At 36.9% G+C, this 13,593-nt stretch overlaps 1 protein-coding gene across 1 annotated transcript in view; it reads left to right on the top strand.

Moving 5' to 3' along the window:
• Window positions 1-979: 979 nt before the first annotated feature.
• The window catches only part of nt5c2l1 (5'-nucleotidase, cytosolic II, like 1), a 28,368-nt gene continuing 15,754 nt past the window's right edge, over window positions 980-13,593 (top strand). The window contains exons 1-3 of the mRNA XM_036594605.1: window positions 980-1,170; window positions 11,445-11,518; window positions 12,812-12,929. Of these exons, the coding sequence (XP_036450498.1) occupies window positions 1,103-1,170; window positions 11,445-11,518; window positions 12,812-12,929 (260 nt within the window). The 5' untranslated portion in view covers window positions 980-1,102. The remainder of the gene's footprint in view (window positions 1,171-11,444; window positions 11,519-12,811; window positions 12,930-13,593) is intronic.

Consider the following 13,593-nt stretch of genomic DNA (forward strand, 5'->3'; position numbering starts at 1 on the left):
TTGCTGTTCGCCATTGCCTCAAGCTTTCAATTCTTTACCAATGTGAGATCCTGTCCCAGATGGAGTAGGCCAGGGATGTTGTCTTCCCATCGTCAAAGCCAAAAACACATTTAAAGAACAGGGTTGTTATCAGTGGTCGAATTTGGTACTTACAATGCTTTTTTGCCGCAAAAGCTAAAATGGGCTGTGTCAAAATGTCAAAGCAAACATCTGTTTGTGCATCGAGTCATCAAAAGCAGAATATAAATGCACCTTAAACATGTTTGGTGCCTGCTGTGGCAGTATGCTTTAGCCTAGGTTTGGGTGTTATTTGCTCCCCTGTCTGATTTGAACTTCTATCGTCTTCATCGTGTAAAAGCTGTGTCTGTGGTGAACAGACGCACACTTAATGGTGAAGGATGTTTTTGGCTGTGCTTATGTGAAACCATGGAACTATAATTTGGTTGTTTTCAATAAAGTGGCCAAAGTGTGGAAGTACAAAGTGGGTGTTTCTAGTAAAGTGGCCAGTGAGTGGAAGCACAAGGTGGGCGTTTCTAATGAAGTGGTCAGCGAGTGGAAGCACAAGGTGGGTGTTTCCAATAAAGTGGCCAGCCAGTGGAAGCACAAGGTGGGTGTTTTTAATAAAGGGTCCAGTGAATGGAAGCACAAGTTGGGTGTTTCTAATAAAGTGGTCAGTAAGTGGACGCACAAGATGGGTGTTCCTAATTAAGTGGCCAGCGAGTGGAAGCTCAAGGTGGGTGTTTCTAATAAAGTGGCCAGCGAGTGGAAGCACAAGGTAGGTTTATTTTGGTGTTCAGAAGGAAATCTCGAGTGCCGAGATGACGCACGTGCGCAGTGTGCACTTGGCGGGGGTCCTCTGCCGGTCAGTGATAACCTGACTGTCAACGCTCTGATAACACGCCTCCCTGATAATAGCCCCCGCGTGCGTAAACCGCGTGCCCTGGGCCGCTCCGTGCTGTAGGCCGCGTGCGCACGTCACTTTTCTCGCTCCCGTTTTACGCAGGGGAGCCGCAGGAGGGGTCCTCGCGCACGCGATGTTTGGGTTTGAAAAACGGAGTTGAGAGTAAACGGGCAGCAGCAGCGCGAGGAGAGTCAGAGAGCCATGGAGCAAAGCGCAGAGCTCGAGACCATGGGAGAGACGCTCGCGGGCAAGAGGGACATCCCCCACCGGTGAGGAAAACAGAGCGAGCCAAAGAGCAGACACAGTGCACGAGCTGGAATAAGATGTGTAGGCAGTGAAAGGCTGGTTACGTGTGCGTTTAGATCAACATTAACTTAAACAATTATTGATCAGTTTTCCACCATTATTACATTTATAACAGGCTTCTGCTCTTTAGACACGTTTTACTGTTTGTAATAACTACTGTATAATAAGTATACAAATCATTATATATAATATATAACATACACTCTTAAAGTGGTTCTGTAGTAAAGACAGCACTCGAACCATTTGCATGCTTAAAGGATTCTTTGAATGGTGCAATGGTTCTTCAGATTGATGGAGAATCTGTTGTAGACGGTTCTATACAGAACTTTTTCGAAAAGGGTTCTTTTATTGTAACAATCTTGACATCATAACAACAGAAGAACCCTTTTTGGTGCTACATAGAATCATTTTCAAGAAGGTTGTGCATAGAACCAACTACAGCACATTCTCCATCAGTCTGAAGAACACTTTCATGATGCAAAGAACCTATAATCATTCAGTTCTTTGAGTGTTCATGGTTCTATATAGAACCATTTCTTCACTAAAGAACCCTTGAAGGACCATCTTTTTTTAAGAGTATACAACACATTTTTCACATTTTTTTTTCCAATCCGAAGAACCATTTCACCATTTAAGCATGCAAATAGCATTCTTTGAGAGTTAATGGTTCTACATAGAATCAATATTTTTACTAAAGAACCCTTGAAGAACCATCTTTTTAGCAGTGTAGCAGTTACAGTTATTAATGAACTGTTTCTGCTCCTGGAACCTCTACTAATGCTCATGGTTATAATAACTACAGTATTCATATTTATCATTATAATAAAATACTGTGTCATATTTTATTATATATCAACAATAGTGCTATTATTGTTGTAATGCATTTTAATAATAGAAGCAGTGAAGGAGCAGCTGAGTTGTTGTTTACTCTCTGCTCTCTGATCTTTATCATCTGTCCAGTCAGAATGTAGCTTACAGTATGTAGTGGCAACCTCTCAGCTTCCAGTGTGAGCTCTTCTTCACTGTGGGTCCTGATATGTATGTCAATGTGCTCTCACTGATTTACCTACATTCACTACATATACATCAACACTGAGCAGGTGACCAAGCGCTGTGTTATTAAATGTAGTGGCCACTAATGTTTATGATGGATTTATATACTTTTTAGGGCCTTGAATGTTAAACCAAACTGTACAGGTGGATGTGAACTCAGAAGATGTACAATCGAATACAGAAGTGTACTGAATTCTGTCTTTTGTTGAAGTGTAAGTTAACATCCTTTACAGGAAACCTAAATACGGCATTTTTTGGTAACTTTACTGCACAGTTTCTGTATGTTGAGTTTAATATATTGGGAAAATATAAAATGTGCCGTAACTTTAGCAAAATTGTGTTGCAAAATAAACAGTAACTGTGCATTAAGATGTGCAGAACTGTGTTCTATGTAGAGGATGTGAACTTATTTTTACTTGGAAACATGTAATTTGACCTATAGTGCCCAAACTAATGCAGACGACTGTATATGTGAAGAGCAGGACTAAAGAAAGTACAACAGAATAGACCTTTATTGTCATTGTCCAAGTAGAGGAGGATTCAGTTTGGGACTTCCTGAGTTTGATGCTGAGAATAATAATAATGATAACAACAACAACAAAGTCTAATAATAATAAGTCTAAAAATAAACTATCACTGTCTAAAGAAAAACAAATATCTCCACAATAGTAACTTTAGAGGAGAGGGCAGAACTTTCTTTAATTTTTAATATAAGTAAAATTGCAAAGATTTTTTCCAAACAAGTTTTGAACATTTTTATTGGTCCATTCATTTTTTATTATTATTTTTTTAATGTTTTTTTCACTTATTCATACAATGACAAAACTGAGTTCAAATTATTTGGGGGAAAAAAAAAAACAAAAAATGGAGATCTTTTTTTACATGTTTAGTGTCCAGACTTTGCTTTTTTAGTTTAGCAATAGAGCCATGAGGCTAATGTTGCTAACTAGAGAAGTCAATAGGCTGGCGATATAGTTAGATATATAAAAATAACTGTGTGTGCTGATTGCCACGATGACAAACTGACAGAAATACAGCACTAATAACACAGCAGTGTGTTAACAGTAGTGCAAAACATTCAGCTGTAATACAAACATAGCAGCTTCTCAGTAAGCTGGAGACCCATTCAAGATTGAAAATTTAAGTGAGGATTGTTCAGTAAGGACACTCCTGTTAGAAAGCCTTAACTTTGGGCTTAAGTAATCTGGCTATCTGAGAAAACATGCTTGGTGAAATGAGCTCCTGGTCTAAAACTGGTGTTGAAAAAGTACTTCACTGGCTTTATCATCAGAACACAACATTTAAAATAACCTGCAAGTTGACGGAAGCTCCAGAAGTCAGGATATTGTCCAGAACTACGCTGTCTGACCTTTTGGGAGAAAAATGCACCCTGTAATGCTTTTCTTTGTTTCATGATGAAATTAATTAAACATTTCAGAGCAAGGTGAACACAAACATGTACAGTGTACGCTACAGAAAATAGAAAAGTTTTTTAGTGTGACATAACACTGTCTTAACATGTCTGACATAACACTGTCTTAACATGTCTGACATAAAACTGTCTTAACATGTCTGACATAACACTGTCTTAAAATTTTCTACAATTAAATCATGAAAAAACTGAATTACTGATTGTTGGTACAGAAACTCAGAGAAAATTGATTTTTGAGAAACTTTGTTCTTTAGCTTCATCTACCAAACCTGAAGTACGAAACCTGGGTGTGATCTTAGACTCTGAGCTCTGTTTTACCCCACATGTAAACACGGTCACTAAAGTAGCTTTTTATCATTTAAGAAATATCGCTAAAGTTCAGCCTTTTCTATCTCAGAGCAACGCAGAGAAACTTGTTCATGCATTTGTTACAGGCAAACTTGACTACTGTAATGCTCTTCTTGCTGGACTTCCTAAGAAAACTACACATCCCTTACAACTCGTACAAAATGCAGCAGCGCGCATCCTAACAAAAATAAAAAAGAGAGATCACATCACTCCCGTTTTGAAAGAACTGCGCTGGCTGCCTGTATCATTCAGGATAGATTTCAAGGTTCTGCTACTAGTCTTTAAAGCTCAAAACAACCTGGCACCTGCTTACATCACAGAGTGTCTGTCTGTTTATGTTCCAGCATGCAATCTAAGATCTGCAGATAGTGGCCTTCTACAGATACCCTCTGTAAAATACAGAAAACATGGAGAGGCCTCTTTCAGTTATTATTCTTCTAAACTGTGGAACTCAATTCCACCTTTTATTAGACAGTCAAGCTCAGTGCTCACTTTTAAGAAGCACCTAAAAACGTATCTCTTTAAAGTAGCATTTAACTAAAACTGAATGTCCCATAGTGTTTATTTTGTAATTTAATCTTCATTTTCTTCTGATTCTAATTAAGTACTAATGATCTTTTCTATAACTATGTTTTATCACCTGTCTGTAAAGCACTTTGAGCTGCCACCGGCATGAAAAGTGCTATATAAATAAAATTATTATTATTATTATTATTATTAGTAGTAGTAGTAGTAGTAGTATTATTAGTATTATTATTATTATTAACCATGACATAGACAGGTCATTGCAGATGCCATGATTTTGTACTTTTACATAACAAAGTCATACCATCACTTGCATTAATTTTCATGACAGATAATAATATCATAATATTTGATGTCATTTTTGCAGTAACACTTTACTGAAGGGAGGCATTCATAAGGATGCATATGACAACTGATGTAAACCTTCATAGACTTTTATAAAGACTTATTCCAGCAAGCCTCAATGGTCATAAAGACTGCTTTTGTTAGTCTTGATGTTGAGTGTTACAGCAACTGACACATGGAACAAGCCTTTATGAATGTCTATAAAGACTATTGCACCGAATTAAACAGCAGGGCCACAGTAAAAAAACTATAAAAAAAACCAAATATTTACACCTTAGATATTCACAAGGAATGTGTTCTGATCTATTTAAACCAAAGGCATTAATAAACAATTTATCATGCTATCATGGAGACATTAATAAGCTACATATTTTCAAAATCATCATTTATACAGTACTTTTTATTGGGAGTTGTCTGTCCCAAACCCTAACCTCCAAATTTACACCTGTGAAAGTAATACCTTTTTTTTTTATATCTCAATGTAGCAGATTTTTTTTTCTTTTTAAGTGAAGTTCATGTTTTCATGTCACTACCGAAACACAAAATCTGCATCCCAAACCACATACTACTACACTAAACATACCTAACTAATGAATGGACGTGTAATGTTGGTGTACAGTACATACTATTTAGTACAGTACTATGTTGTTTTGGACACAGCAAAAGAGTTTTAGTCAGTAGGCGGGGCCTTATTTTAGCCACACCCCTGTATTTTAGACGAGGAAGTGAGACTGCATCCCTGACCCTCATGGCCACATGGTGAGCAGTTAGATCCCATTGGTTTGAAGTAAATGTGTCCCAAAATCTTAGAATCAGTGTGGAACATTAAGAATCATCATTATAGAAACATTTTATGAAATAAAGTAAACTTTTTTGTGCTTTAATGAAAAATCTGATGATTTTATGTGTGTACAGCTGTTCAAAGCTGGGTTCTCTAGTCATGTACTGGCTGTGTTTTTAGGTTCTGTTAAAAATTAGCTAAAATTGTCACTACCGAAACAGTCACTACTGAAACAACAAGTTTTGCTAGTGTTATGCTTGTTTTGGTAGTGACAAAATGGAACGTTCAGTGATTTATTGTAATAAAATAAAAAGAATTAAGGTATAGGATCACTCAAAACAAAAGGATTTTAGACTTAAAGTTCAAAACACTTAAAAGTCTGAAATATGTTTTCAACTTTTACTTTCATTTCAGTTCATTAGAATCATCTATGTAAGTTTTTGTGCAGGTGTCATGAAGGGCTTAAGTACGTGTCCTGTAGCTTAATGTACGCTGCTTTTCAGTAAAACATAAGCATTTATGCTAAATGTGCTGTAACTGTTATATTGCTGAACAAAATCTATCATGACAGCATATGATGTCTGCCATGACATGTTTATAGCATTTTTATAGCACAGTTATGTTAACATTATGTAGCAAGTAAAGATCTCTGTTTTATCCCACATCTAAACGGAGTTGCTAAAGTAGCTTTTTATCATTTGAGAGGTATTGCTTTAATTAGATCTTTTCTATCCCTATTTAGAAACTGCACTGTCCTCCTGGATCTTTTAGGAGAGTTTAAATTTCTGCTACTAGTTTTTAAGGCCCTAAATGACTTTAAGGCACACTTACATCACAGAGTATCTGTCTGTTTATGTTCCAGCCTGTGATCCTAGATCTGCAGATACTGACCTTCTGCAGACACTTTCCATAAAAAACGGAAACATGGAGAGACTCGTTCAGTTATTCTGCTTCTAAACTGTGGAGCTCAGTTCACCTTTTATTAGACAGTCAAGCTCAGTGCTCACCTTTAAGATACATTTAAAAGCGTATCTCTTTAATTTAGCTTTTAATTAAACTTCTACTTCACTTTTTTGAGTTTACCCTTTTTTAGTTTGATCTATATCATTGCTTCATTCATCATTTTAAATTAATATTCTTAACTTTTATTTCTCTACTCGCTAAATTATAGTTACCGAACAATAACTATGAAAGAAATCTTCTACTACTGTTACACTTTGTCACCTGTCTGTAAAGCACTTTAAAAAGTGCTCAATAAATAAAGCTATAAAGTTATTTTTTAGGCATATTTCATTGCACTGACATTACATTATGATTACATTCCATTATAGTTGCTGCTCAACGTGCCTTATAGGAGTAATAAACATTTAGTGAAGCGTTATAAGGATAAGTAGCATAAAATCAAGTCAGAAACATGAGAAAAGCAAGAAACAGGGAAGCTGAAGAAGACTTAAGTCACTTATTTGATTACTAAACGTTGTGTAGTGTTCAATTATAGTGATGTATGAAAGGATGAGCAGGAGAATCAGTTTGCATTCTTTTGATAAACTGTGGGATTTGGACCTGAGTTGTAGCTGCAGGCTGATCTGTGCATTTGCTAAGCAAAGTGCTGCGCAGCTGAAAGGAGGGGGGGTCGCCCTGCTGGAGACACAGGAGCTGCCTGGTAAAATATTAACTGCAACTTTAGATGCTGTTAGAGAGAGACTGGACACAGCACACAGAGCTGAGAAGGATATCAAGCTTTAATTGACGTGACCTTGATGACCTTTGTGTCAGTGCATGATTTGCATACAAGCTACATTTACAGTAATGAGCACTACTGTGTGTTCATGTAGGGGTCAATTCAATGCAAATGACCATGCAGGACTTTGTTATAGAGGTCATTTCGCAGTGAACCTTCATCCATAGACACTTGGAATGGTTTTGTGGCTTGTGTTTCTGCTCAGTTGTAGGTTGTAACTAGTTACATTGGCTCAGTTCCATTAACTGCAGTAATTTTTGACTTTTAGTGTTTTCAAATGACACATTTACTTAGACTCAAGTATATTAGTGAGGAAAGTTACGTTACCAGAGCTGGTTTATGAGAAGCCTTGCCTCTTCCTATTTTGCCCGTTATATCAAAAACATGACTGCAAAACGCCAAAGGGCACCCACGAGCGAGTCCTCAATGAATGGTGGTAAATGGAGCTTAACAGCTCAAAATGAACAGTTAAAATAGTTTTTAATCACTTGCCCAGAACTTTGTTTTAATTTTAGAAAGTTGATGAAGGATGTATTTCATTAAAAAAGCAGAAAGCGAAAACTTACTGGTACTTACGTTTTAAAATATAACAGCTGAAAATATAATAAGCTATGATCTTAACCCATTCATTTTGCCCTCAGAGTGGTAATTCTCCTCTCTACAAGTTCTCTGATGTTACCTCCAGGCCATTTTAGTCATTTCATTCCTAATTTTCTTTTTTGGAGGTGTAGATTTAGGGTAGAGGTGGGCAATATGATGACATTTTATTGTTATTGTGATGCATTTTGATATTGTGATAATAAACTTGTGTGAGCATATTGTGTATATCGTCAGTAATTGATGAACATTGACCAACCGCATGATTCATTATAAAGAGAGCAAAATGAATCCTGTTTGATTGGATTCAGTGTGACACATTATGACATGTTGAATAAAAATGACTGCATTCAGAGTTTTTAATGGCAGTTTTTAAATGTAACTCTGCTAGTGCACTATGTGTGTTTGTGTGTCAAAACATTGTGCACCATATTGTGTATCACAAAAGTGTCTTTGGGTATCGTGATCACCCCTACACACTTAAAAAGATGGTTCTTCAAGGGTTCTTTAGTAAAGAAAATGGTTCTATATGGAACCGTGAACACTCTAAGAACCCTTTGCATGATTACAGGGTTCTTGTGATTGATGGACAAAGCATTTTATATGGTTCTATGTAGCACCAAAAAGGGTTCTTCTATTATTACAATTTCAAGGTTGTAACAATAGCAGAACCCTTTTTAGTGCTGCATAGAACCACAGACAACACATTCTCCTGTGATCATGCAAAGGGTTCTTTGAGTGTTTATGGTTCTATATAGAATCACTTTCTTTACTAAAGAACGCTTGAAGAACCATCTTTTTAGCACCAAAAAGGGTTCTTCCGTAAACACAGTGCTTATATATAGAACCATGAACACTCAGAGAACAATTTGCATGCTCAAAGAGTTCTTTGCATGTTAAAATGGTTTTTCAAATTGATGGAGAATGTGTTATAGATGGTGATATAGAAAAAGTTTCTCTCATTGTAACAAGCTTGATATTATAACAACAGAAGAACCCTTTTTGGTGCTATTCAGAACCCTTTTCAAAAAGGTTCTTTACAGAAAAGTAACATATTCTCCATCAATCTCAAGAACCGTTTCATGATGCAAAGAACCCTGTAATCATGCAAAGGGTTCTTAGAGTGTTCACGGTTCCATATAGAACCATTTTCTTTACTAAAGAACCCTTGAAGAGCCATCATGTTTGAGAGTGTAGTTTACTGCTCTTCCAAGCTCTGGTTCTGTTTACAGTGTTCTCACTGTAAGTGGTTACTGGGTTTTTCTTAGCAGGCGAGTAAAAATGCATCAATCTGAAGGTGATGATTCTGGAGTCTTAGAATAATAACTTGATATTGATATTCATTAAAATATATTCTCGTTTGTGCACCAAAATAAAATTCTTTGTCAATTTCCAATGTATTTATAGTTGTAGTTCATGTAATCAAATTTATAGTTAGGTAATCAAATTGAATCTAATTGAATTGTGAAATATCATGATTCACATCCTTTTGAACTTATAAAAAAAGAACTACAGTCACATGCAAAAGTTTGAACACCCCTGGTGAGATGACATGGTCTGTTGATTTTCTAAGTGAAAATAAGTTAATGCATCCTTTACAGAGAACACGCTTAAATATAGTATTTTACTGCAAATTTTAATGCACAAATAAAACATAAATTATAAAATGTGCCATAACTTTTGCATTTTATGTTTTATTTTTTCCCAATATGTTACATGCAGTAAATAAGCAGTATTGGTATATTAAAATGTGCAGAAGTGTGTTCTCAGCAGAGGAGGTGTTAACTTATTTACCCTGAGAAAATCTTACTTTTACATGTGACTGTCTTAGTATGAGACAGCACTACAACTGTAAAAATAAGTTAAAAAAAAAGGTTCTCTGGAGTAGTGCCTTAGAAGACCCACTTATGGTTCCTTAAAGAACCTTCCAGTAATGTAATTTTAAATACAAAGTCTGTGCAATTTTTGGCAATGAGTGTACAATATTTACGCAGAGTTGAAAACAATATACATTAATATGGAAGGTGTATGCAGCAATGTACTGTGTTATAGTATTACTATAGATCTTTTATTAAGGGTGAATAATTTCCTAAAGAATCATAACTGAATCAGGCTGTTCAGAGGTTTTACAATGTTTGCGTATTTGTTGTGTAATGGCAGTAAATTGGGCTAAAACGCAGGCTGCAGTTCAAAGAAACATAAACACTGACATGTTGACCCATTTTAACCTGAGTCAGTTGCAGTCAGAATTAAGCTAATGCTATTGCTAACAGCATCAAATGTACCAAAAATATTCAACCAGCATAGACAGACTTCTGTGAACTGATAAAAAATGCGGTAGTGTTTCCTTTAACACGTCCCTCCTCTCAGTGTAGTTTCGTGATTTGTCACTGTGCTGCTGGTCGAGTGTTTTGATAGTAGGTGAAAAAAAATGTCATTGCCAAGAGTGAAGAGTGCCAGTGTGTGAACTCCTCCCAGATGACGTAACCACTCAAACACTCGCCGCACGCAAGCTCAGCTGACGTCAGGGTGTGTGAAGGAGCTGATAAGAGTTTTACACACTGCAGGATACTGATAGATTCAACAAACTGAGGAGAACCAGGAGAACCTTTAAAATAACTCAGAGAGAGAGTGTGAAGAATACGTGGAATCTGTTTTATCAGCTATTATTTCTCCTCCACTCAGCTTCAGCTGACAACAAGTGACAGAACTATCCTGAAAAATAAACAATACCCCCACCACACACACATCTCCCCAAAAACAAAAATGACAAATGACAAAAAATACATAATATATAAAACAAAAATAAAATATTTTACACTTTACCTTATGAACCTTATGTGTTCAAATATGATGCCTCTACACATTTAAAAAACGTTGGGACAGAGCATGTTTGCCACTGTGCTACATAATTACTCTTTTAACAGCACTTAATAATCATTTGGACACAAACTGACCCAGATTTAAAAGCAGAATTTTTCACAGTTCTTCTGGAGTTTTCAAATTATGAAAAAAGTAAAAGAAATTACACAATGATGATGATATGTGTTCTGAAATGTGTAGATAATGGTGTCTGCACAGATGTGCAGGTTATCCACTAATATCCTCAATACTATGACAGATACTGACTTTTGAACTTTACGCTGGTAACGATCTAAACGGTTCTTTTCCTCTTTGGCCTGGAGAACACAATGTCCATTATTCCCATAAAAAATCTAAAAGGTTGACTCGTCAGACCACAATATAGGTTTATTCTGTGCATCAGTCCACATTGGATGAGTTCGAGCCCAGAGAAGTCGGCGGTGTTTCTGTACACTGTTGACATGTGACTTCCACTGTGCCGTGCTGTCAGACATATTTGATTTTGAAAGGTGGGTCTTAAAGTCAGTGTCTCTTCTCTCTGCTTTGCTTTCAGGGTGTTTGTCAACAAATCCGTGACTCTGGAGAACATCAAGTGTTATGGCTTCGACATGGACTACACGCTTGCTAGTGAGTGAACTGTGGACAGCTGATAGCTAGCTAGCTAAGAATGTACTAGACAGATAAATAGATACATAGATGTACTTCCATGGTCCACTTGGACGCTTGGATGAAAATTTGGATGCTAGCATAGTTAGCTTGCTGACTAGCAGATGCATTTTATTGCTCACTTTGTTGAAAAAAACAGCACAGACCAGCATGCATTCCATGCTGGTGTACTCTGTTCTAGTGCTGGTCTAGTGCTGGTTTAGCTGGTCACTCAGCATGGTCATGATGGTTGACCAGCATACCAGCATCCAAACCACAACATATGCTTTTTTGGGTGGTAAGCAGGCATGCTGGTCTTTGCTGTTTTTTTCTAGCAGAGCAGGTAGAAGTTTGGATGCTACAGTAGAATAAAAATGTTGAATGCTACAATTATGGTCACTAACTCACTATATAGCTAGATGTACTGTAATAATATATAAAGTACTGACATTTTTGACTCATTTACTTTTGGCCCAATCAGGTTTTACCATGATTGTTGATACCTGACATTTTAAATCTCCTTTGGTCCTTTGGAATAGCCATTTTGTCCTTTCAGCAAAAATCAAACCACCTTAGGAGCCACAACATTTTATGTTCATTTTACCATCTTGACTGTAAATATGTCTCAGTATGTGATAATGTGCTACTGTAGGCTAAAAAATGTAATATACACAAAAACGCAGACTTGCTTTGCCCTTCTTTAATCTTTAGCTCAGCTGTAGCCGCTTTTCTCGCATCTCTGACAGGAAACTTTTCTTCAGAAGCAGAACAGTTTCTTGTAAAACAGTTTCTTCTCATTCTCCAGCTTCTTGTTTGAATTTTCCTATTACACTTTAAATGGTGCAGCAGTTACATTCTGGCGCCTCAGGCACCATTTAAGGTGGAATGAGAAAAGTCGAACAAGAAGTTAAGTTAAAGGCTGAATTAGCAGTTATGCATTAACTCCAGTGTTTAAGACAGTTTATTGTTAATCTATGTTAGAACGATCAGCTTTATTTTACTGTAAAGGAGGATTATTTTATTTTTACCTAAAAATCGAATTCTGCTGTGTGCCGACCCCTAGTTTAGACCAATCAGATCAGGTTCTGCTGCGTTTTTCCTCTTCATACCTAATTAGGTAAGTTAATTTAGGCCATATCAGCCTCCTTCCAGATGTGATCTTATGACTCAGGTTGGAGTTGAATAAGACTCCTGCTGTGTTCTATAGAGAGTGAAAATCTGTGGAATCAGTTTAAAATGATGCTGTGATCTAACAACACTGTTTCCCTTCTGCAGTTTACAAATCTCCTGAATATGAGGGGCTGGGCTTTGAAATGCTGCGGGACAGACTAGTGTCCATCGGATATCCACACGAGCTGCTGCGCTACTCATACGACCCCAACTTCCCTACACGGTGAGAACAATAAACAGACACCTCTGCAGATGTGAAGAGAGGCAATAACTCCAGTTAAATAACCTCTTTGGTAAAGCAGTCACTTTATTGTTTCTTTATTTATCTTTTAACCTCTGTTAAAGCTGCATTATGTAAAGAAATAACATTAATGAATTAGTAGAATTAAAACACTCTAAAATATGGTGAGTGTGCGCTGCTGTGACTCGCCCTGTAAAGCCTGAAATAATCATTGCATTTTTAGAGTAGTAGTAGTAGTATTTTAGTAGCTGTGGTCAGTGCTGCTGGTGATTAGGATCTGTGTTAGGTTACATTCAGCTCTCTGGCCTCGTATACTCAGCTGCGGTTTGTGTTGGACTTGGCTGTTGGATGCTGATGATCAGTGCAGTGTTTACAGGAAACCATACGGGTGCGACTGAGTGATGAGATATTACTATCGCCAGCTTAGTATCACACCCTAAATCTCTGAACCTCAGAAACTCCTATCAGCTCTCTCCTTTTACTTGTAGGAACACCTCTTTGAACAGCTCAGTAACTGCAAATTAGACCTAATCATCAGATTTCCTCCCAGAATCCTCCTAAACAGCAAAAGGTCGACAAAGGTCAAACTAAAAATTCAGCATTCAAACGCAAGCTCTTTCCACAGGGGGGTGAATATAAATATCAT

Source organism: Colossoma macropomum, unplaced genomic scaffold (assembly GCF_904425465.1).
Source record: "Colossoma macropomum unplaced genomic scaffold, Colossoma_macropomum, whole genome shotgun sequence".
Lineage (NCBI taxonomy): Eukaryota > Metazoa > Chordata > Actinopteri > Characiformes > Serrasalmidae > Colossoma > Colossoma macropomum.